Below are 24,675 nucleotides of genomic sequence, written 5' to 3' on the forward strand. Positions count from 1 at the left end.
ATTTATCATTGTGTTAAAACGGTTCTGTCAGCACACTTGTTTATTGATACTTGCATATTATATAAACACATATACACAAAGCTATCTACATCACATGTCTAATGGTGATATCAATGTTATAAATTGCACTTTTCATGTACCTTAAAACCTCTGAGTACTTTCAAACTGCTGCAATGCTTTCTTTTTAAATAATTTAAAATTTAACATTTCCACTCCCAAAGTTACCCTGGTCTTAGGTGCCGGATGGGCAATGGTCAATCCTGACTAAAAACATATTTAAGGTCTGGTATCTAATGATCAATGAGGGCTAGAAACAGGCACTATCTACCCATAGGCACTGGAGAGTTCCACCTTTCCAGTGGGACACATGACTTCTTCCCTGCCCTTAAAGATCCTGAGATAATGACCTATAAACCAGTGACATTTTTAAGTCTAGAAAAACTATTTTTGAAATTGTTAGGGGTTTTTTAAATGTATTGGTTCTATATTCTGTCTCCCTCCCTGGTCTTTTGAAGGCCAAACACATATAGTTGACTGAGAAAGGGTGATAACACTAAAAATAGTTAGGGGCCATTGCCCTTCTAATATAGCCAAAACAGCTGGCTGGTCAGCAGCTGGCTAACCCCATGTCTTCTGATCATGTCTGATTCTGCTTTTGTCCCGTTGAAGCTTCACCTTCTTCTCATTCCTCCTCTCTCTCCCTGACTACTTCACCTGTTCCCCTCTGCCTCCCTCCAGTTCTAAAGTAATTATTTTAAACCTTCTTGCTGTTGTTGCCTTCCTTTTCTCCCCCTTACTTAACTTCTTCCTCCTTGAAAGTAAATTTCCTTTGAGCTGTGGCCTCTGGTGCCTGCTTGGAAGGCCTCAGAAGTGCTCTGGGATTCTCTATCAGTTCACACAGCAGCCAACTGTGAGCCTTGAAAGAGCCCTTAAACCCTAGTTCACAAAATGTTAAAGAAAATCCCATTTCTACAAAGGATTTTCACTTCTCTAAGAAGTGGCTTCTCCTTCCATACTGAGCTGTGGCAGCAAGTAATGATGGGGCACAAGAGAGCTAAGAATCCACAGAACAGCTGCCAGAAAGGATGTGCAGAGAATCCTGAGATTTGTGAGACCCTTGAAGGCAGGCACCATCTGTCAGAGCTCACTGGAAATTTGCTTCTAATTAATTGGCCAAGTAACAATGGAGGAAGTAGCAAGAAAAATATTTTTAAAACACTGGAGGCAGAGGGGAATTTGGCAGTGAGAGAAAGGTAGTTCTTATATTTTTAGTAAAGGTTTTATAATCAAATATACACATGAGACTGGAGTTTATAGATAAAATTGTTGCCCTGTTGGTGGAAAAAGTGACTAATAAGTGAAATATATTGCCCAAAGTTTGCATACTTTGGAAATTATATTCCTCTACAACCCTTGAATTATCTACCAAATTTGCTACATAGTAGGGAAACAGGACTCAAACTAAACAAGTAAAGTTTACCAGCAATCTTAAACCTTAATGTAAATAGGCTGAACTGGCTGAAGGATGGGCTATGTGGCGTGATAGGTCATTTCCATCTCTAATTTCTATGGTAGGAGTCTATTACTGAATATTTCAGAGTTCTTACTTGCTCTCATTAAAAAGTTCTCCATCTGCACCAAATGCAATATCGAGGGGAGGAACCAAGGTCTGCATTGAAAAAGCTACCCGGCACAACTCCCGAACCAAACTGCTGATCATGATGAAGTCAACTTCTGGTGGGAATGAAATCTTAGGATTGATATTCATGGCACGAATTACTTCCTGAAAATAAACATAACATATCTAGTAACTCACTAGTGATGATGAATTTGAGCTTACCAAAGCTTTCTAATTACAGACTGGCCGATACTGAAACACTTGACCCTCCTAACTTTCACTACCACAAAACCCCATTTAATAAAAGGTACACAGAACACCAAAGATGCTGTCTTATGTTATTTCATGGACTATTACCTCTAAAAGATGTATTTCTAAAATGACATCACAGTGTCAGCACTAATGATGACATCAGTCCTATGACTGGTATACTGATTTCGAGTGCAGTACAATGCTCTCTAGACTACCACTGAAAGCATCATACAATTGTTTTATTTACTGTAATTAGATTTTATTTTCCAAATGGCATTACTTTTGCAAAAATAGACACAACAGTCACAGATAAAAATATATCAAACAGATACAAACACTAGCATGTTATATTACTGTATGAGAAAACTTATTGCTATAACAAAATGAAATTAATGCTGTTATCTTCTCCCTAGTAAAACTACTTCAAAGTAAGATGGATTGCAGGTTTGTACAAAATATTAATAGTCAGGCTTCACATTGCCTCTGACTTACATTGACACTGGCTTGAACATCATATAGATCCTCATGGCGAACTATATAATCCAGGACAGTGTCTTCAAGTGATTCAGGCCCTGAGTGAGTCAGAGACAGAGTCTTTCTCACACGCATTTTGAATTGTCTGAAGGCCATCTTCGCTGCATGGAAAGACTCCTGCAAATGTTAGAACAGCCATTTATAGTTAGAACTCTGTGAGAAAGAAAATAGGTTTGATTTTCAAACAATGGCTCAGACATATTCCCAGAGTAACCTCACTGATATCAAGGGATAAATTTGCCAAATGTCTTTATAGTTTCCTGGGGAGAAAAATTCTCATATTAAAATGGTGGTGTTTAGAAACAATACACCTTAGGGAAGGTATTCTCAGATACATCACACTTATTTTTAAATTCCAGATGACAAATCATTTTAGAATGCTTTAGACTTTCCAGCTAGAACTTTATATTTTTCCATAAGATTCCATCACTTGCAAAATCAAGTACTGCAGTTTAACACATTCAAAGATGTCAGTGGACAGGATGTTGTACTTAGAATCTTAAGCTCTATAGCATAACATGTCTACAGCAGTACACATTGTCTGTTAGTAAGAGGATTTGTAGTTTGATTGTGTAATTTGGTTGAAAATTGCTAGTTTGGGGGAAAATAACACTTTGCATTTACACAGCAATGCTTGCCATCAAGGCTTGGTGCTGAGCACTCACAAATCCCAGGGACATCCATGGGAGCTGCAGGTGCTCAATCCCTCTCAGGACCATATCCACTAAGATTCACAATATCTTTCTGCTATGGCTAAATACTACATAAATTTTACAGAGGGAGAAAATGAAGCACAGAAAAGTAAAACAACCTGCCACAGGCCATAAAGTGAGCTGTGGCAAAGCCATGAATAGAATTAAGAACTCCTCTTGACTCCCAGTCTCCTGCTCTATCTACCTACCTGGGTTCTTATATGATACCCAGAACAATCAGAAAACATGCATCTAGCTATCTCACGTGACTTAATGTGAAGCATCCTATGGACAGGTCTTAGTCACTCATAAATATTCATTTTTGAAACTAGTTTAAATGAAGTGGTGTGATTCAGAGTAATAACAATGGGTCCGGCAGCCAGGAGATGCCATGTTTTAGGGAAAAGATAAAAAGGATACTAAATTGAGGGAATTGAAATGAAAAATAGCAACAACAACAACAAAAAGTATCAAGTGAAGCAAGTCGTAATCCAGCCAGGTCATATTATTTTTACATAAAGTATTTGTCACGTGCACAAACTGTAATGGAAAAAACTATAAACATTTCATACCACAGCTGCAACATATATTATCCTCTGCACTATCTCCAGATCATCGATATAAGTCCTCAGAAGGGTCTGTGCATCCAAGCGTTCTTGAGCATAAATATCACTAAAGCGAGCCACCAGGTGGGCATGACGTGCAGCATTTGTAAGCCTGGCTCGGCCAGGTGAGCAGCTCCTGAGTGGTAGAGGACTAGGTGATCTACTTCGGCAGGGCCTTGGAGAAGGAGAGCGACTCCGTGCAAGTCTAAAAGAGTGATGAAAAGTAGTTTTAAGGTCACATCATTACCTTTAGAATGTTTTGGTCTGGTCTACACATAGTTTTTATACTAATTTAACTATTTTGCTTAAGGGTGTGGTTTTATACTGATATTGTTAAAGATGTACAAGGCCTAGTATGGATGCTGTTATACCAGATAAAGGTGTGTATCCCAGTATAGCTTATTCCCATAAACTGGTTTCTAAATCAATATAGTTAAAGCAGTTCCAAAAGCGTGTGGAGGTAAGCACTTTGTACCAGAGAAACAGAATTTTAAAAAGTAAAACTTCAGGAATTTGTTCCTCTTCCATTACCAATTTACAGTGACTAAAAGACACAGTTAGCAAACAGTCTTGTACTGGAATGGCATGGTGCTCCAAAAGCCTTATAGCAAGAAATAACGCATTGCTTCTGCCCATAAGAAGTTTCGTGGCTTCTGCAAGGCTGTCCTTTCGGTACATTTCCTGAAGCTCAACATAACAGGCTGAAATGAAAATATTTGTGCATTTCCCCGCTTTCTTCCTTCAAAATACATTTGGTGGAAAAGTTTATGTTGCTTCATTATAGGATGGGGAAATTTAATTTATGTTTTCTTTTCAGTCTAAAACTATGTATTTGCAATTTCTCTTCCTCTTCAGTAGCAGCTCAACTTATGTTATCCTAGCTTGGGAGAGTATAAATTCAGTTTTTGGTTTTCTTCCTGTTTATGTTTTAAAGATTTGTCAAATTAGGGTCCATACCTGCTGTGAAGAACAGATTTTTGGGCACCCAGGATGGTAATCTCATCCTTTAGTATTTGAACCTGTTGCTCATAATCATTCAGACGATCCAGATTCCTCAGAGCGCTCTCCTCCTGTGCTTGGGAAGCCTTCAGACTTAAACAACATAAAACTGGTCACAGGGGGCCCTTCTACCAATCTAAATGCCCTATTTATTAATCCACATTAAATACAAAAAGCTTTGTAAAAATAATAGGGACGTTAACTTCTAGAGAGAAACACAGGGAACCCCATAGTTAGCAATGAACTGCAAAACCAACCCAAAATTGTTTTTTCCCCCTTAACTGCTACTCTGTGTATACAGACTCTTGTCAAGTCCGGTGCCACTTTAAAGACTAACAGATTTATTTGGGCATAAGCTTTCATGGGTAAAAAACCCACCTCTTCAGATGCAGTAGGAGAACACTTCAGTCTTCCTGGACATTCTATAACATTTTATCCATGAAAGCTTATGCCTAAATAAAGCTGTTAGTCTTTAAGGTGCCACCGGACTCCTTGTTGTTTTTGTCATGTGACAGGGGATATTAATTACCTTTATGTATTCTAGGACCATGTCAGGTGAACAAGGTCAGTCTCTTTCCTGTGTGTCACAAATTAATTACAGGTTTCAGAGTAACAGCCGTGTTAGTCTGTATTCGCAAAAAGAAAAGGAGTACTTGTGGCACCTTAGAGACTAACCAATTTATTTGAGCATGAGCTTTCGTGAGCTACAGCTCACTGTCTCAAACTTTTTTAAAAAGGTGTTTGGGTTTTTTGTTTGTTTGTTTGTTTGTTTACATCAGGTCCTCCTTTTCCTCTCTCTGCAGGAGTACCTTGGCAAGATTTTTGGAGGCCCTGAATAATGATGTCACATGAGACTGTAACTTGAAGCTCTCCCTCACCCCAAAAGAGGGAGAGATAATGATGATTCTTAAACATTGTTATAAGCCCTGCAAAGCAATTTTATACATGTTTATATTGCCCTTTACTATGTATAACAGATGTCTCGAAGTTTTCCCCTTTGCTTCTCCCTACTCCAAAAACCAAACAAAACTCTGAATGTTTTCTATGTCCTTCCTTCCCTTTCTTTACTGGTGAGATCTTTGGAGGACTTGACTAGCGATACCAAATGAGGCTGCCACCTGAACTGCAGATCTTTTTCCCTCTAATGCAGGGAGGGAAGATCTACATGTAATGTAAGAACAGCCACTGTGGCAAGGGCAAGGGAATTTCCTGCCTCACATGAGGGGGACAAGTTGCCCATAGTGTTCGTTTCCTGTGACATCACTAGTCAAGTCCTCCAATTCCTTCAACAAGGAATTCCAGCAAAGAGGGCAAGAGCGGAGCAGATATTTCCAATGAAATAAATAATCAGGAAAGAAAACTAGTGGGTTTTTTTCTAGAGATGGGTGGGGGAAGGAAAACTTTTATGCATCATAATCCCTTGACAAGGGGGAATGACTAACTCAGAGGGAAAAGGGGTTTAAAAAGCTAGCTAATAACTGACCAGAGGAGCGAACTAACAGGAGCAGCAAACCAGGCAGTTTTGCAAGGGAGTTTAGCAAGGGCATGCGAGAGGCAGATATGCCAAACAAACATGCTCCTAACTTAGGCCAATAACACCCCCCCACACACAAACAAAACAGAAACAGAATAAATAAACCTTGGAAGAGTAAAAATAATGCAGGCAGGAGTCCTGCGGCAGAGAGGGGGCTATGCAGTTTATTGCACTAAATGCAGCATGTATGATTACCTGCCTTGTGGGCAGGTGATGTATGTGTGCATTTGGTGCAAGCAACTCATGGGCATCAAAGACCAAAACTGGGCTGTGAAGAGCAAAGCAGCTGAACTGGAGGAGCTAAGGGAGAAGTACATAGATGTGACTTTTAGGAACATAGGAGAGTGCTCATCCCCCCCTCTACCCCGCCTGTCTTAGGGAAGGAGAACATCAAGCTGGAGTGGAGGGAAACAATCTCCTAGTTGGGAAGTTCCTTTCAGATGACATCAGGGTATCCTCTCACATGGAGGATACCCCTCCAGAGGAGGGGACCCCAGTTACTAGGAAAAGACAGATAATAGTGATGGGGGATTCAATTATTAGAAATATATAATGTTGGGTTTGTGATGCCTGGAACAACCACATGGTGAATTGCCTGCTGGGTGCAAAGATACAGACCTCTCAAGACATCTAGATAGACATATGTGCAGTGCCAGGGAGGAGCTGGTGGGTCATGGTTAAGGCTATGTTTTAGTCACAGGTATTTTTAGTAAAAAGTCATGGACATGTCATGGGCCATAAACAAAAATTCACAGCCATGACCTGTCCATGACTTATATTTAGTCACAGGTACTAAAAATACCTGTGACTAAATCTTGGGGGGTGGGGGGGGCCTGCTGCTGGGAGGAGGGCGGTTGCTAGGGGATGACGTCTGGGGACTGCTGCTGGGGGCCGCGGACCATGGCTGCTCTGGATGGCCGTCCAGGACCGTGGACTGCAGCTGCTCTGGATGGCCGCCTGGGGACAGCTACCCAGGGGCAGCGCTGCAGCAGAAGCTAGTGTGGCTGTCCTGAGGGCCACCTAAGCAGCTGTCCCCGGAGCCAGCTGCATGGGCGGCCCTGGGGTCAGCCACACTGACCATTGCAGAAGTCACAAAGGTCACAGAAAGTCACAGAATCCTAGTCATGGTACATGTAGGTCCCAATGACATTGAGAAAGGTAGGAGAGGGGTCCTGGAGGCCAAATTTAGGCTACTAGGTAAGAGACTAAAGTCCAGGACCTTCATGGTAGCATTCTCTGAAATGCATCCAGTTCCACATGTAGGGCCAGTTAGAACTGCAGGGTATCATTGCATGAATGAGACAATGATTCTGGGAGGGAAGATTTAGGTGCATTAGGAACTGGGGTATGGAACAGCTTCCACATGAGGAGAAAGTAAAAAGATTGGGACTATTCAGCTTAGAAAAGAGATGACTAAGGAGAGGTACAGTAGAGGTCTGTAAAATCATGATTGGTGTGGAGAAAGCCAATAGGAAAGTGTTATTTACCCCTTCACGTAACACAAGGACCAGGGGCCAGCCAATGAAATGAATAGGCAGAATGTTTGTTTTAAACATAAGGAAGTATTTCTTCGCACAAAGCACAGTCAACCTGGGGAACTTGTTGCCAGGGGATATTGTGAAGGCCAGAAGTATAACTGGGTTCAAAAAAGACTAGATGACCTTCAGGGATCCCTTCCAACCCTGAGATTCTATGATTCTATGATTCTATGATCACAACAACATTCTGAAAAGCAGCTATGGACATCCATGTGCATTGCTTAAAAACTCATCTGTTGTTTAAAAAAGGTACCAGTTTACCACACATTCATGCTTACTTGCTGATTAATTTGCAGTTTTTAAGAACTTTTCAGTTAAAGGGTAAAAAAATTACAGTAGATTCTTAAACTTTTCTATATGTTATTTAAAAATAAAATGGACAACTTAAACTGCTGGAAGTTAATTTTTAAAAAATTGTACGGCCTAAGAAATTCTGTGTGAAGTGTCTAAAGCTAACGCAAATTACAACACCAGAGCTATAAGACCAAGAAAACTAGTGTTTAATCAGAAGGGCCACAGAATGTCAATTTCAGCAACTCAAACATGCTCCATTGTAGTATCAATAGCCCAAATTCAGCACTGGTGTAACTGGGTGCAACCATCTTTTCTTTATATGTTTATACAGCCCCTAGCACCATCAGGATGAGGCCTCTTGATGCTTCCACATTACAAATAGTTCATCTTCATCATAATCATGGTTTAATCACTCATAATACCTCATCAGTTTTTTGGCCCCTTGGTATTTAGCTTTCTTCAGGCTTTAAGTCTTCACATAAATTAGTTTGTAAAGAATGTTGTGAATTTTCTTTTCTCACACTCCAGAAATACCTCTCATACTGTAATCAGCCAGGCACCATCAATATGAGTCATAAAAACTCCATCACACACCAATGCATTTCTGGAAATGACTGAATTTGAATGGTCAATTGTGGAGAATCGTGGATCAATACAGAAAAAGTTAAAAATCTTACCAATTAACTATTTAAATAAGTTATTAATTATTATATAAAAATACAGAATATTATAAAAGCTGGCACTTTGTTCCTTCATTCTGTTTTATTCAAGCCTGTTAAGGTAAACTCATTAATCTTTTAACCAACATTGATTCCCCTCTATTTAGATGGAGCAGACTAAGTAGCCTCTACCTTGAACTAATGGATGCACGTCCTCTGCTCCTTTGTTTGTTCTGCTTATTGTACATTGTTCTAGCTGACCATTTCATCTTCATTTGTAAGATTTTTACTTTTTCTGTATTGATGTTCCACTCTCCTCAAATGACCCATTCAAATTCTGTCATTTCCAGAAGCGCATCAGTGAGTGAGAGAGTTTTTAACCCTCATACTAATGGTGCCTGGCTGATTACAGTATGAGAGGTAATTCTAGAGTGTGAGAATGAGTGGTCATTAAAAACTAAAAGTTGCACTATGAAATAATCAGATTTTTTTTAAATAAAAAAGGAATACAATTAGAAAGGAAGCCAAATTAAACAGTCAGTAGCCTTCCTTAACTATGATCAATTGAACAAAATAATAAATAACCCAGCAATAAAATTTCAAGAAAAGAATAACAGACTGAATAGGATTAAAATACAGTTTTAGACGCCCCCAAAAAACAGACACACAATGCCAGAATCCAGATTAATTATTGCTCTACTGACATAGAAGCACAGTGATAATAAGAGCGTCTTTGGAGAAAAATGTTGATGAAAGCATGCTGAGATCAGAGCAGTTTCAGTTCTTTCATAGGGTTAAAATATACATTAAAAATTAAGTCCTTTCAGAAATACTCTGGCATTTTTCATTTAAAGAAAAAACCAGACACGTAGAGTAATATACCATACATGAATTATTATAAAATGTTCAGTTGCTGAATGTGTTCAGCTGTTCTGGGCCATGAAACCAAAGAACAAATTTCTCTTGTTCATTTATGCATAATTTCTCAGTATCATTGGAAAACAAAAACAGAACAAAAACAAAACAAACAAACAAAAACCACAGTGCAGTGAAGGCAGGAAAGAAAGGAGGAAATCATGTATTTGTCTCAGGGCCTGATACAGCTCCCACTGAAGTCAGTGGAAAAACTCCCATTGATTTCAGTTGGGGTTCTATCCTGTTTAAGTTCCACTATACCAAACCAGATACATAGATATAGCTACTTCCTTCCAGCAGATAGAGAAAGAAAAAAGGCAAAGTTTTATGACATCACTCTCTCTAAAAGTGGGCTGCCTGGCTCTGATCAGTTTGGATCTTCTTCAGCTTAAAAAAATCTACAAGGAAAATTTAGAAAAAATCCAGGACAACTATCTGACATCCAGACACAACAACAACAGCAAATGGATGTCTGGGTTTCTATGTACAGGATTTGGAGAAATCAAATTAACAGATCAGAAATTACCAGTCTCCAAGATCCTTCTATGTCCTCCTAGGCAAATGGGAACTTCAGGTACCCAGTATCAGAACAGCGGGTATAGCTAAGAAAAACGGAGAAAATGGATGAACTACAGCATACAGGACCTGTCTTTCAAAGGAGGAATGCTCAAATCTGTAATGATCTGAAAGGTATACAAGTATCACCTGTTAGAGATCATGAGGTTAATTTTTTGTGTGGAGTAAGCCTTGATCAAAGAGCCACAGAACCTAAGATGTGGAACATATGACCTGCTTACACACAGGAAGAGCAAGATAACCATTCTAAAAAACTTCATGTGCACCTGCTCAAGAACCGGGCTGATAATCAATGGTGACCAGGAGCCTCCTGACCATCAGGTCTATGAATCAGAGGATCTGCCTCATAGTGTATACATGTAACCAACCGAGATGACTGCTGAATAGGCTATCCTTTCATAGGTGAGGGAAGTATCTACAGATGGAAGTATTCAGCCTCAGAGGCAATGATTCTCAGAATATGAAAAACAGAACTCTCGCTACTTTGCACTTTATTTAGGAACCTATAAGGTAATTTAAAACATATTAAGAATAAGGACTCATGCAGTTTCAATTCCTCTAGCTAGATCTGACTCACTGGGCCAGACTGCCATGAAATTCAGGGCTACTATACCCATGAATGACTGAGAATGGTAGAAAATTTCTCTCTTGCTGCAAGAAGATTTGGTGGGCTGGGGCCTCACGCATTTATCTTTATGCTTTCTGTCCCCAAACCTCAATTTATGCTGGTATGTTTATCTGGATCCCTACTACCTGGCCTTTAAGCTCCAGGTTGAAGCAATGAGTTGCATGATCTCATCTCTACCCAATAGATGAAGGGAGCCCATCTTTAGGAAAGGCCATAAGCATGGGTCCCTTTGTGCCCCAAGTTGGCACTCCATTCAAAAGGCTAGTATCTGAGAATCTATTCCCAGCACCTATTTGGGAATCATCGCTGAGTTCTGCCAATTACTGTTATCCTTCAAGCATCAGGTGAGATTATGTATTAGATCCAGGGACAAGAACAGCCAGACAGAGCTGAAACTGAGGTGATCAATGACTAAGCAACCATAGTTAGAGAGACACTTAGGAAAATGCATTCAGAACACAATATCCAGACATGTTGCCATGGATTCCAGACTGGCAGGCACACCTAAGGTGTAACCAGAGCCAACTGGATTAAGGCTGAAACATGATTCTCAGCCTCACAATCCATTGATTAGGAAAGAACACCTTAGTCCATCTTGGTACTTACATACCATGCTGATAGGTGTCTTATAAAGATATATGGCAAACCTTACCTACCCAAGCATGGAAATTTTGGAATGTTCCTAAAATCAAGAACTCTCCTTTTCTTTCCAGTACATCAGTTGTACAACAACCAGCTAACTGAAAGAATGGACTTCTTAATCAACCTGAAATACTGGGGTCAATTCTTTGGGCTGCAAGAAACCCCACCAGGCTTTTCTTCTGAGGGAGCAGGACGTGATTTAAAAGTTTTTATGGTCTGGTTTCTTGTCAGGAACAGTCCACTCTCTATCTTAAATGTCCTGAATGAAAAGGTGAACTGAAGAAAAGTTACACTATTTCCTACAATGTTATTAGGCATATAAGGTCCCCATTATTTTCAAGCAGTGGAGCACTGCCATTTACATTTAGAGTGCAGGCATCTTGCTTAACAAGCATGACTAAATCACCTCTTTTGAAAAGCCAAATATCAGAAGAATCTTACATCCTGTTAGATCAAAACTTCTTTTCTGCTAGTTAAAAGATAGCATTGACCTGGAGATAAGAAGGATGAATTAACTAGTCAACTAAGCTGTCACCGCTAAGGAAATGTGATCTGGATGAAATTACTATAGGTGCACAACTGGTTGAAAAACCAAACTCAGAGTAATTATCAGTGCTCTGCTGTCAAACTAGGATGAGGTATCTAGTGGGATCCCACAGGTGTCTGTTCTGGGTCTAGTACATTTCAACATTTTTGTTAATGACTAGAGCAGGGGCGGGCAAACTTTTTGGCCTGAGGGCTGCATCAGGTTTCTGAAATAATATGGAGGGTCAGTTAGTGGAGGCTGTGCCTCCCCAAACAGCCAGGCATGGTCCTCCCCCGCCTGAGACCCCCCAGGTCTCGCCCCCTGACGGCCCCTTGGGGACCCCTGCCCCATCTACCCACCCTGCTCTTGGTCCCCTGACCGCCCCCCTAACTGCCCCGAGCCACCCCATCCAACCCCTCCTCTCCTTCCTGACTGCCCCCCCCGGAACTCCTGCCCGCATTCAACCCCCCTGTTCCCCACCCTCTAACCGCCTTGACCCCATCCACACCCCTGACCACCCCCCAAACTCCCCTGCCCTCTATCCAACCCCCCGCACACTCCCTGCCTCCTTACCGCACTGCCTGGAGCACCAGTGGCTGCCAGCGCGGCTGCATCAGGACAGGCAGCCATGCCGCGCAGCACAGAGCACCGGGTGAGACCAGACTCTGCAGCCCCGCTGCCCAGAGCATTGCACCGGCGGCGCGGCAAGGTGAGGCTGCAAGGGAGGGTGGACAGTAGGGGAGGGGCTGGGAGCTAGCCTCCTGGGCCAGGAGCTCAGGGGCTGGGCAGGACAGTCCCGCGGGCCATAGTTTGCCCACCTCTGGACTAGAGTATGCCTATAAAATCTGTGGACGACAGCAAGCTGGGAGGGGTTACAAGCACTTTGGTGGACAGGATTGGAATTCAAAATTACCTTAACAAATTGGGGAACTGATCTGAAATCAAAACAGTATGAAATTCAGTAAAGGCAAGTGCAAAGTTACTATGCCTATGAAGGAAAAAATCAAATACAAAAAGGGGAAATATTGGCTAGGCAGTAGTATTGCAGAAAAGTATCTGGGGGTTATAGTGGATCACAAATTGAATATAAGTCAACAATGTGATGCAATTGTGAAAAAGGCTAATATCATTCTGGAGTGTATTAACAAGAGTGTCATATGGAAGATGTGGAAGGTAATTGTTCTGCTCTGCTTGGCACTACTGAGGCCTCATCTGGAGTCTGTGTCTACTTTTGGGAGCCACACTTTAAGAAAGATGTGGACAAATTGGAGAGAGTCCAGAGGAGAGCAATAAAAATGATAAAAGGTTTAGAAAACCTGACCTATGAGGAAAAGTTTTTTAAAAAAACCCTGTGAATGTTTAGTCTTAAGAAAAGAAAACCAAGGGGGGACCTGTTAATGGTCTTCAAATATGTTAAGGACTGTTATAAAGAGGATGGTGATCAATTGTTCTCTGTGTTCACAAGCCAAGAAGTAATTGGCTTAATCCATATCCAGGGAGACTTAGGTCAGACATTAGAAAAATCTTTCTAACTATTAGGATAGATGAGTATAAGAATAGGTTACCAAGGGAGGCTGTGAAATCCCCTTCATTGTAGGTTTTTAGGAACAAGTTAGATAAACACCTGTCAGGATGGTCTAAATATACTTGGCCTGCCTCAGTGCACAGGAATAGATATGAGCTCTGAAGCTTCCCTTCCATATATTCTGTGATTCTATGTCCCTTCTTTTCTCTAAAGAGGTCCTATTTTTTCAACCTTCTCTCAGAGGTCATGCTTTCTAAACATCTTATAATTTTTACTGCTCTCCTCTGGACGCTCTCTCCAATTTGTTCACATATTTCTTAGTTTGTGATGCCCAGAACTGCACACAGTATTCCAACTGAGACCTCACCCATGGCAAGTAGAGGGGGACAATTATCTACCAAGTCTTACATACAACACTCCTGGTAATACACCTCAGGTTTTGCATATGACACTCCTGGGAACTCTGACACATGATTTACTCACACTGGACATACAACCAACATGGGACCTCACACCATGGATCTACTTCCACTAAGTTACAGGGCCTCTCTATACACAGAGCCAAAGCTCTAACCAACTGGCTGTTAAGAGAAAGCCAGATGTGTCCAAACCATGCTTATTGTTGGGTATTCTCTGGCCAAGAGAGATAATGAAACCTACTGCAACTAATGGGCTATATCTCTAAATGCTCCAAAGAAAAGTGAGGTGAAAAATAAAAAAGAGATTATTAGTGAAGTACCCGTGCATAAATAACTGTAACTAAACCCAGACAACTGGAGAGAGGAACACAGAGGGAAAAATAACCCTCAAAGCCTATCCAGCCAAAAGAGCTGTATCCAACTGCTAGAGTCTAGAAGACAACTGATCAGGATCAGCCAGTCAACTTTATAAAGGGGAAAGACACATCATAAAAGCTTTGCCTTTTCCTGGTCTCATGTGTTAGTAGGAGGAATTATTCCCCTTTTTTTGAAGTAGCATAGGACAATGGGGAATTGAGCATTATAAAAATGTAAACAAAACACAAACAAATCACAAACTGTGTCTTTGCTTGCTGCCTTACTGCCACCACAAATAGCCCTACAGTACATCACATTTTTCTTACGCTGCTTTTAGATGAACAATTTCATCCTCTGCGGCCAAAAGGGTAGTGGCTGATTTGGTCTTTGTGTCTTCAAGAGCCATCTGGGCTTCTGCCAGACTGCAAGAGAAATTAATAACCAGAAATATACCTTTAAATTAAAGGTACAGATTCTCACATTGAATTTTGCATGACAAAGCAAATATTTTAGGGGTTTTTTTGGGTTTTTTTTGCAGGTCACCTGCATGCATAATCTGCAAAAGTCATATCTGACTAAACTATACCAGCAGAATTACTGCTCTGTAACCCATTACTATTCATCTTATACAGCTCCAGTTCCTCTATCTCCCTCCCTAATTTAGATGCCCCAATTTGTCTCCATTAACCATAATCTGGCATAATCTCTGAACACGAGCGCTCCATCTGCAAACCTGCCTATCTCCAGCTCCACAACACTGCCTGTTTTCTACTGCCTTCATAGCATCACCACCGAAATCTTCCTTAATTTTTCTTCTTGACTTAACTAGCACGTCTGTCCCCAAGTCCCCGCTCTCTAGACTCCTACATGTTCAAAATATTGCTGCCCACTTTCATACATGTATTGTACAAAGAAATGCAACTACGCCACCATCATCCTGTATCATTACCAATGATTCGCCATTCATTACAGGATCCAGCTCAAAATTGCCTTATTTTGTGTTAAAATCTTCTGCAGATTTGCTCCTGCCTACATAATAGACCTTTCTTTGTACTTCACTCCCTTCTCATCTAGCACTTCCTCCTCTCAGTCCCATTAAATAATCTCTTCCTGTTCATACAGAAGCCTTTGCTGAAATGCCTGTTATGTGGCCTTCCTATGTCTATGCCTCACTGTCTATCAGAATTGAAAATTGGTTGAAAAGTAGTTTGTTTCAACATTTCCAACTTTTTTTCTTTGTTTGTTTTGACTAAAACAATTCTCCAAAATCTCCACAATTTCTCTAAATGGTTTGGTTGATTCAAATCTGCCTTTTTGGGGGAGAAAAAGTTCTGGATGAAAAATTTTGACCATCTCTAATCACTGTGCTCATTAGTGTGATATGGGTGGGCATATGAGCTTGAGGATTGATGGCGCAAAAATGCAGAATAACTACTCTACTTGGCATCATCCCCCTGCAAACCCACAAGAATCAATGCTGACAGTTTCAGCATTAATTCCCTGTGTTATTCAGTGCTGGGGTCAGCCCACAGGCAGTCAGCACAACTCTTTAGTGAGCTGTACTGCCGGAAGTGAAAGGGGGCATTAGGTATAACACAAAGGGGTCTCACAACCACATAATTCTAAGAAAATATGTATAGTTTCATCTCCTCCTGCCACTTGGTCTTGGCAGGCCTATGAAACATTTCTGATATACTGTAGGGGCGATGAGAAAGGAACTCTATGAGGTAAACTCTGAAGGTTCATATTCTTGGGGTTTTCCTGTACCTGGGGATGATACACCCTATGATGTTTAGAAGACTTCTAAATATTCAGTACTCTCTTGACAGGTTTCAGAGTAGCAGCAGTGTTATTCTGTATCCGCAAAAAGAACAGGAGTACTTGTGGCACCTTACAGACTAACAAATTTATTAGAGCATAAGCTTTCATGAGCTACAGCTCACTTCATCGGATGCACTGAATGGAACATATAGTAAGATATATATATATATATATATACACAGATAAGTTAGAAGTTACCATACAAACTGTGAGAGGCTAATTAGTTAAGATGAGCTATTATCAGCACGAGAAAAAAACTTTTGTAGTGATAATCAAGATGGCCCATTTAGAGAGTTGACAAGAAGGTGTGAGGATACTTAACTTAAGGAAATAGATTCAGTATGTATAATGACCCAGCCACTCCCAGTCTCTTTCAAACCCAAGTTAATGGTATCTAGTTTGCATATTAATTCAAGCTCAGCAGTTTCTCCTTGGAGTCTGTTTTTGAAGCTTTTCTGTTGCAAAATTACAGGTTTCAGAGTAACAGCCGTGTTAGTTTGTATTCGCAAAAAGAAAAGGAGTACTTGTGGCACCTTAGACTTCATCGGATGCATACTGTGGAAAATACAGAAGATGTTCTTATACATACAAACCATGAAAAAATGGGTGTTTACCACTACAAAAGGTTTTCTCTCCCCCCACCCCACTCTCCTGCTGGTAACAGCTTATCATACACTGTCCTTACAATGTGTATGATAATCAAGTTGGGCCATTTCCAGCACAAATCCAGGTTTTCTCCCCCCACCGCCCCAACAAATCCACTCTCCTGTTGGTAATAGCTTATCTAAAGTGATCACTCTCCTTACAATGTGTATGATAATCAAGATGGGCCATTTCCAGCACAAATCCAGGGTTTAACAAGAATTGCCACCCTTAGATCTTTTACTGAGTGGCCACAGAGGTTGAAGTGTTCTCCTACTCATTTTTGAATGTTATGTTTCCTGATGTCAGATTTGTGTCCATTTATTCTTTTGCTTAGAGACTGTCCAGTCTGGCCAATGTACATGGCAGTACTCGCTTGGTGTTGCTTAGAAGACAAACCCCCGAAGTCCTGACTGAGGAGAACACTGTTTTGTCTTTCACATATTATTTTACTTTGCTCCAGTAATGAGATACTCATGAGTCATGAAATGTCATAAGCAACTTGAAAAGCTGAACATGTAACTTTCAAGAGAAGTTATGAAGTTATGAAAAAAAGAACAAAAAACATACATGATTTACTTCTCTTCATTTGGTCTGCTGAGTACAGCCTTAACAACTTTATCTTTAACCCCACTCTGGCAGACCACCCTTCCAGATGAGGAAGACCAGTTATAGATAGTCCCAGAAGCCCTCAGTGCCACAAATGAATTGGAAGGCATCATCACTGGAAAGCAATGCAAGCCACTCTTTCCCTCCCTTGCATGCCCAAACACTCTTCATATTTAACTAATATCAGCTGTATGATGTAGATTTAGCACTGATTAAATACAAGTCCCCCAGCCACTACTGTGAAGATTCATTTTCATTTCAGGAGAGTTTATGTTTGCATTATGCAAGCAAACTACAGTCAACAATTTTACTAAGGCTATGTCTACACTAGCAGTTTTGTTGGTATAACTTATGTTACTATGGGGTGTGAAAAAAACATCCCCCAAGTGACATAAGTTACACCAACAGAAGTGCCGGTGTGGACAGCACTATGTCTGCAGAAGATGCTCTCCCATTGGTATGGATTGGCTACACGGGAGATCTTACTGTGGCACAGCTGCATTGGTACAGCTGTGCCACCGTAAGGTCTCTAGTCTGGACATGGTCTAAGTGAGATCTTAGGGGAGATGTATTCCAGCATCAACAAGGAGCTTGAAAACCCATTATTAGTGACACTTGCTAATGCCTCCTTTCAAGATTAAAGGTTGCCAGCCACCTTTAACATCCAGTACTAAGTGCCTCACACTCAAGAGACTGTTTTGATGTTAACAGCTTTAGTGGTTACCATAAATCAATAATCTCCCTCTTTCTTCAGTCCCTATAACTCTAGTTTTTGATAGTCACCCAAGGATAACAATACCATCTATCTCCTTCAAACAATGAAGAGGGGTGATTTAGTTAGGCTTTTCATCAACCTTTGATTGTATTGACCAAAGGTTTAGATAGATCTGTACAGACAATTTGTTCTTTCCTCTGAAAGATCCCAAAAGGTAGCAAAGACACATTTTCTTTCCCAAGGGGCTCTCATATGGAGTCCTCCAGCATTCCATCTTATCTCCTCTCAGGTTCAATGTAGCTATTTGGCAGCACGAGGAGATTGTGAGATGTTTTGTCCTATAGTGTCATCAACATGCAGAAGACACTCAGATCTACATCTTTTTTCATCCAACATGGATACCATAGTCTTTGCTTACTCAGAGTTTGATAGAGGAGATGCAGACAGGATAAAACTAGTTTATGTTCAACCAAGATGAGACAGAATGATGCTGATATGAAGATAGAAAACATTCAGTGGTATGGGCCATAATTGTGACTATGCCATTTATTGAAGCTATGTCATGTCTGATTTTCACCAATATGGCTTACCATCTTGAGTTTATTCCCATTCTTGGAATTCCAGATGAAAGCAATTATATATAATGCTTTGGCTCAAAGACTGAGACCATTTCTTGCTATTATGATCCTTGCCACAGTTAGCAATATCTTTCTAAACAGTCCAGAACAGTGCAACATACTTTCACTGGGGCTACCATTGAAAAGCACGTGGAAGTTTCAACAAGTGCAGTGTGCTGTGATTTGCTTATCGAACAGTGTAAGTCATTTTGATCTGATAACACCGGCGCTCCATGCTCCACACAGGCTATTGTATGCAGTTCAAAGTGTTGGTTGCCAGCTCTTCAGTCCTAACTAGTTATTTGAGAGACTGTATCTCTTCCTCTGTCCTGTTACAGTGACTATGATCTGCTGAGATGCTCATATTATTGGTTCCTATCAGTGTCAGATTATCCAATGAGCCGATGGGGCCTGTCCCCAGGGGCCCGGCCAATTGGGGGCCCTGGAAAAATAGGCGCCCTGCCCCCAGCAGAAATCTGCCACAGAAGTGCCCAGGTGGGTGGAGTGCGGGAAGCCCCCATACCCGACCCCACTCCCTGGCAGAAGCACAGGGAAAGCCCCAGCATCTGGACCACTCCTGCAACCCCGGGACTGAAGGAGCTCTCACTCCCTGCCACAGCTTCAGGGCAGGAGTACTCTCACTCTCTGCTGTGGCCCCAGGTCCATGGCAGGGGGAACAGAGCTTCTCTGGTCGTGCCACGGTAGGGGGGGCAAAAAGGAGCAAACAGGTAGTGGGGCTGTAGTGGGGGGCCGAAATGGGGCAGGACTGTGGGTGGAACAGGCGTGGGGTCGTGGAGGAAGGGACAGAATGGGGTTGGGCTGTGGGCATGGCTGCAAACAGAAGAGGAAGAAGGGGGGGCGGGACCACAGGTGGAAGGGATCCCCCATTTGCTCTGGCCCAGAGCCCCATGAAACCTTAATCCGCCACTGGTTCCTGGCAGCAGGGCACTCTCAATAGTGGCTATATATCTTTGGACTTTGCTCCATCTAGTGATCCATGAGACTCTGGCACACTCCTGGAATAAATATAAAAGATTTACCTGATAGGCCTTGGTCACCAAGCCTCTAATTGATAATGGGACCACATCGAGCACAGCAAGAAAGATTTTATATAGTGGTTTGGAAAGACCTATTTTTGTAAGTGTTGTGTTTTTTTAAATTAATGAAATATATGCAAACAGAGCTGGTCCATTATGTCCCAACAGAACATTTTTCCAGAAAATCCCAATTTGTCAAAATTGAAATGTTCAACAGGAAGGTGTCGATTTTGATGAAATTTAGATGGAAAACTTCCTTATTTCCTTCCAGCTTACTAGCCTCCCAGGATCCTTGGCAGCATGCTAAACTGGGGTTCTCTGGGCTTCCAGGCTTACAGCTCCTGGGCAGCCCATCTGCTGAGCTAATGGGGAGCCACGACCAGAAATTTTCAAAAAATTCCCTTTCAGTTCTCCCAAAACAGGTTTTTGGGTTTTTTGTTTGTTTGTTTTTTTGTAAATGACCCTTTCATGGAAAGTTTCTCATATCTGACCTTTTGTTTCAAATTAAACTTGTCCATGGGAGCTCCATATCCAAGTGCAGGGATGATGTACACCTTCATAAATAATCTCTAAGATAATTAGCTGAATAATTGCTGACTTCACAGGCCCCTCAAGCAATAAACTATGCATATCTGTCTTGAAAGCAAACTAAGTTTTAAGCAAAATCTAAAAAAAAAGTTATTTTACTTTAACACAAAGAACCATTATATTTTCATCAACTCTAGAGCAGAGAAACATTTTGCATACATTTTCTATAAACAACATTTTTGTTATTAAAATGTGGTTTCCATGTGGTGTCCTTAAAATGCATAAAACACAAAGCAAACTATGAATAAGATTTTATACATACATAACCTCAGTAGTTTGATGACATCACAAACCAGACAAGCTTAAATTTTGTGGTTTACCATGATGACCTAAGGAAGAACCCTGCTAAGATATAAGCTGAGTGTCTAAAACGCAGGTGTCTAAAGCCTAATTGGTAACTGTGCAAAATTGCACCTGCACTAGGGACATCTTCTAAACAGCTCTGTGGGTCAGAGATCACACCTCTTCACACTCCGAACTCACAAATCTATGCCAGCAGAAGACTGTAAGGTAGACCTGACCTTACACATGAAGGAATACTTACATTTCTGATGATGTATTGACTTCAGACTTTTTATAAAGCTGACAGAAAGCAACAGTTGTGGCCAGATACATAGCTTGAATTGAGGAAAAACATGATGATATCCCTGAATTTTTTCCCCAAAGTCCCTCTTCCTTTTTTCCCAACAAGCAGTGGCAAGAAATTGGGGTTAGTATAACCAACTATCTACACCCCTCCCACCAATTCAAGAACCAGCTGCTTTTAATATTGAGGGTTTTCTTCTTGAAAATGGCTATTTGAGCACAGCTTATGGTGAAATACAGACTTTCAAGTTAAAGGGAGCAATTTAAGCAGTTAAAACATAAATGTGCAGAGAGTTTCACTCCTAGCAGCCATTTCAAAAGTTTTAGTTGCCTATGACAACAATGAAAACATTACAGGAAATATCTCGCTGTTCCTGCACACATCTCATTGCTGTTTTATTTTTAAATAATATGTTGCTATATTTAGCAAATATAATAGCTTAATTTTAGCTAACACTAAGGTATTAATCTTCATTTACTACCTTTATTTATTTGCTTAATTTAAATATCCAAAGATGTTACTGTTATGACTGTCCCCCACTCACACTTAAAAGGCAGGAGACAACTGGAGGTAATAGACTGTTACATGTCATTACTAAGGGAACTAAAATATGGTGTCCCCTAAGCACCTATTTTGCTACCCATATGTTGCTTGATATATACAAGAAGGCCCTGGGTGAGACGGGGCCATATCCTGGTCCCATTGAAATCAATGGAAGTTTTGGAACTAACTTCAATGGGAGCAGGATTGCAGTCATAATTTCTGAACACTAGAGTATTAGTGTGCTGATGATATGTAACTATACATCTCTTGCCCTGCAGAACCTGTGATCTCAGCATCTACCCTAGAAGAGTGCTTGCATGCTATGGATCACTGGATGCACAGGAGCAGCCTCATTCTCTACTTAAGAAAGACAGAAATCTTTTTAATAGATAAGGATCACAATTATGCAAGGTTTTTCTCTCTTTCTTTGGGAGACACGGCATTCAGAGGTGTGATTACAGCATGTGTAGATGTACCTGAGCTAGCTTTGATCTGGATACCTCTAATAATGATAGCAATGAAGTTGTAGCACCATGAGCAGAAGCACAAGCTAGCTGCTCACTCTAGTAGAGATCCAGGGTTCCAGACAGGTTTGTATAAACTGTGCTTCACTACAGTTGTTATTCAAGCTAGCTAGATCAAAACTAGCTCTGGTACATCTACACATGCTGCAATCATACCTCTGATTGCTAGGTAGACCTACCTGTTCCTAGCTGATGAGAAGCATATTTGGCCAGGATAAGAATATTGAGCATTCTTTTCAACCATACCTTTTCTATGAAATGTCATATTTTGGATATGAGAGAGACAAGGTAGGTAAGATGATATCTTTTATTGGACCAACTTCTGTTAGAACATAAGCACGGCCATACTGGATCAGGCCAATGGTCCATCTAGCCAAGTATCTTCTCTTTTGACGGTGGCCAATGTCAGATGCTTCAGAGAGAATGAACAGAACAGGCAATCAGCGAGTGATCCGTCGCCTGTCATCCACTCCCAGCTTCTGGCAAACAGAGGCTAGGAACACTCAGAGCATGGGGTTGCATCCCTGACCATCTTAGCTAATAGTCACTGATGGATCTATCCTCCATGAACTTATCTAGTTCTTTTTTAACCCCGTTATAATTGGTGGACGGTACAAGCTTTCAAACTATACCAAGTTCTTCAGGTCTGGGGAAAGAAATCAGAATGTCTGAACTAAATACAAGTGGGTACAGATACCTAAGCTCTCTTAAGGAGTCAGAAAGAAACAGACCCTAAGATGAATCCACTACAGTTTGGCTAGTGGTTTACTCTGGCTTGACCAGAATGGACTATGCTTGAACCTTTATTTCACTATGCTAGCCTAAGGACTTCCAATGCTGTGTAATAAATCCTACTGCACTTTGAAGTCACTGCAAATACTTGCTGAGGTGCATTAGTCCCTGAAGAGTGTACAGGTCTCTACTATCTTCACTGGACTCACTAGACAGATCTCACAATATGAAGCAGGAGTGCTGGAGCCCAGAGGTTCAGATAAGAAGGAGGTGAGGCTGGGTGGCCTCCCCTGAAGCTAAAAAGAAGGGTTCCCTGGAGGCCTGTCACACCAGAGTGGCTCCTCCAGAAGACTATTTAAAAGCTGGGACACAGCAGAGATCTTGTGGATCTGCTTAATTATCTGTCCCAACTTATATTTAGCTCAGGCTTCTCCAGATCTGGAGAACTCTGTGTAGTTCAAAAGTTTACTTCCACCAACAGAAGTTGGTCCAATAAAAGATATTACCATACTTACCTTGTGTCTCGCATATCCTGGGACCAACACAACTACAACAACAGTGCAAATAAAAAAAAATACATATATCTGGCTATATCCAAAATGTGTCATATGTGGCATGAAAATTTCCTTCTGTGCAACTTGCAGTACAGAATCTGTATTAAATAAGCTACCGGTATTATGACCAAAAGTTTTCAGGGCAAAATGTTTAATTTCTGCCAGGCCTGTTGTCTTTCAGGCAGCCAATACAATTTTTTAAATTATTTTAATTACAAACAAACCAACCAATGTTTAACTTACTTACTAGAAGACTTTTAATGCCTTGGGTATACAGTCCCACATCATTCAAATTCAGAAAATCCAGAGTCTAGATAGATTTTAAATTCTTATTTCAAAGCAGAAATGAAACATTTTGCAGATCTCTATTAGAAGTGAGGTGTGAGAAGAAAAATAAATTTGTTGTTGAAAAATACACAGTTAATTCTCCTACTCTTGTTGCACTAAGTTGAGTTGTAAATGAGTTGAGTTCAGTTCTTTCTCCAACTGTTGTATTTCGTGTTTCCGAGTGCTGGCAAATTCCCTCAGCTGTCTTTCTTTCTCAATTGACTCCTACAGTGAAATACAAATAGCACACTGTTTGAATGTTATGCCCAAAAGTTATACAGCATTTCTTTAGAACAGTGGTTTTCAACCCATGGTCTGCAAACCCCTGGGCATGCACAGACTATTTCTAAGGAGCCTGCGCAAGGTTGTCGTTACCATAAAATGGTAGTTTTCAACTTGGGGTCCACAGACTAAGTCTAAGATTTCCAAAGGGGTCTGCACCGCCATTCAAAATTTTTAGGGGTCCACAAATGAAAAAAGGTTGAAAACCACTGCCTTAGAATGTCTCATGACAAGCTGTGCATTTCTGAACTGATGCAGGAAAGAATAAATCTAAATTGATCTTAAACAAAGAAAACATTGTACTTGTTCAAATAGAGAGATAGCATAAAACAGCCAGAGAGAGATTAAATCACACTGGGGGAAAAGTTACATATAGTAGTGGTTTACTATTTCATTGTAAGATAGATAGATATACATATGGATATGCACACAAATACACACACTACTAGAAAGAAAAAATATGGACAAAAAGTAAACTCTTAGAACTAAATATGCCAACAATTCTTTCTATGCCTGCATTAATTAACTTTTTACACATTACTGGGAATGCAAAATAATGGGGAAAAATCATAAGAGCAAATTAAGCAACTAATATAACTGATAAGGCTACACCCTTGCACATGCAACTCTGCTTTTAATACCACATTGCATACCCTAATAAAACTGTAAATAAACTAGTAATTGTGCACTGGGTTTCAATTCTGTTTTGAAAGGCTTTCCTTTCATTTGCACATGCAGTTGAAAACCCATAAATTATCACATAGATTATTTCTTTCACTACAGCT

General features: G+C 40.7%; 1 protein-coding gene across 5 annotated transcripts in view; it reads right to left on the reverse strand.

The window, feature by feature from the left end:
* Nucleotides 1–24,675, reverse strand: part of SPATA18 (spermatogenesis associated 18) — a 43,063-nt gene that overhangs the window by 8,559 nt on the left and 9,829 nt on the right. For 3 of the 5 annotated variants that reach the window (XR_013635723.1, XM_073342067.1, XM_073342069.2), the window contains exons 4-9: nucleotides 23,715–23,833; nucleotides 14,640–14,735; nucleotides 4,659–4,793; nucleotides 3,669–3,906; nucleotides 2,363–2,521; nucleotides 1,608–1,783 (exon numbers count right to left, since the gene is read on the reverse strand). Coding sequence is in view for 4 of the 5 variants with exons in the window: in XM_073342067.1 (XP_073198168.1) it covers nucleotides 1,608–1,783; nucleotides 2,363–2,521; nucleotides 3,669–3,906; nucleotides 4,659–4,793; nucleotides 14,640–14,735; nucleotides 23,715–23,833 (923 nt within the window). In the remaining variant the exon portion in view is untranslated. The remainder of the gene's footprint in view (nucleotides 1–1,607; nucleotides 1,784–2,362; nucleotides 2,522–3,668; nucleotides 3,907–4,658; nucleotides 4,794–14,639; nucleotides 14,736–23,714; nucleotides 23,834–24,675) is intronic. The other 2 variants (XM_078852533.1, XM_078852534.1) reach the window with 2 other exon arrangements.

The sequence above is a fragment of the Lepidochelys kempii genome, chromosome 4 (genome assembly GCF_965140285.1).
Source record: "Lepidochelys kempii isolate rLepKem1 chromosome 4, rLepKem1.hap1, whole genome shotgun sequence".
In the NCBI taxonomy this organism is placed as follows: domain Eukaryota; kingdom Metazoa; phylum Chordata; order Testudines; family Cheloniidae; genus Lepidochelys; species Lepidochelys kempii.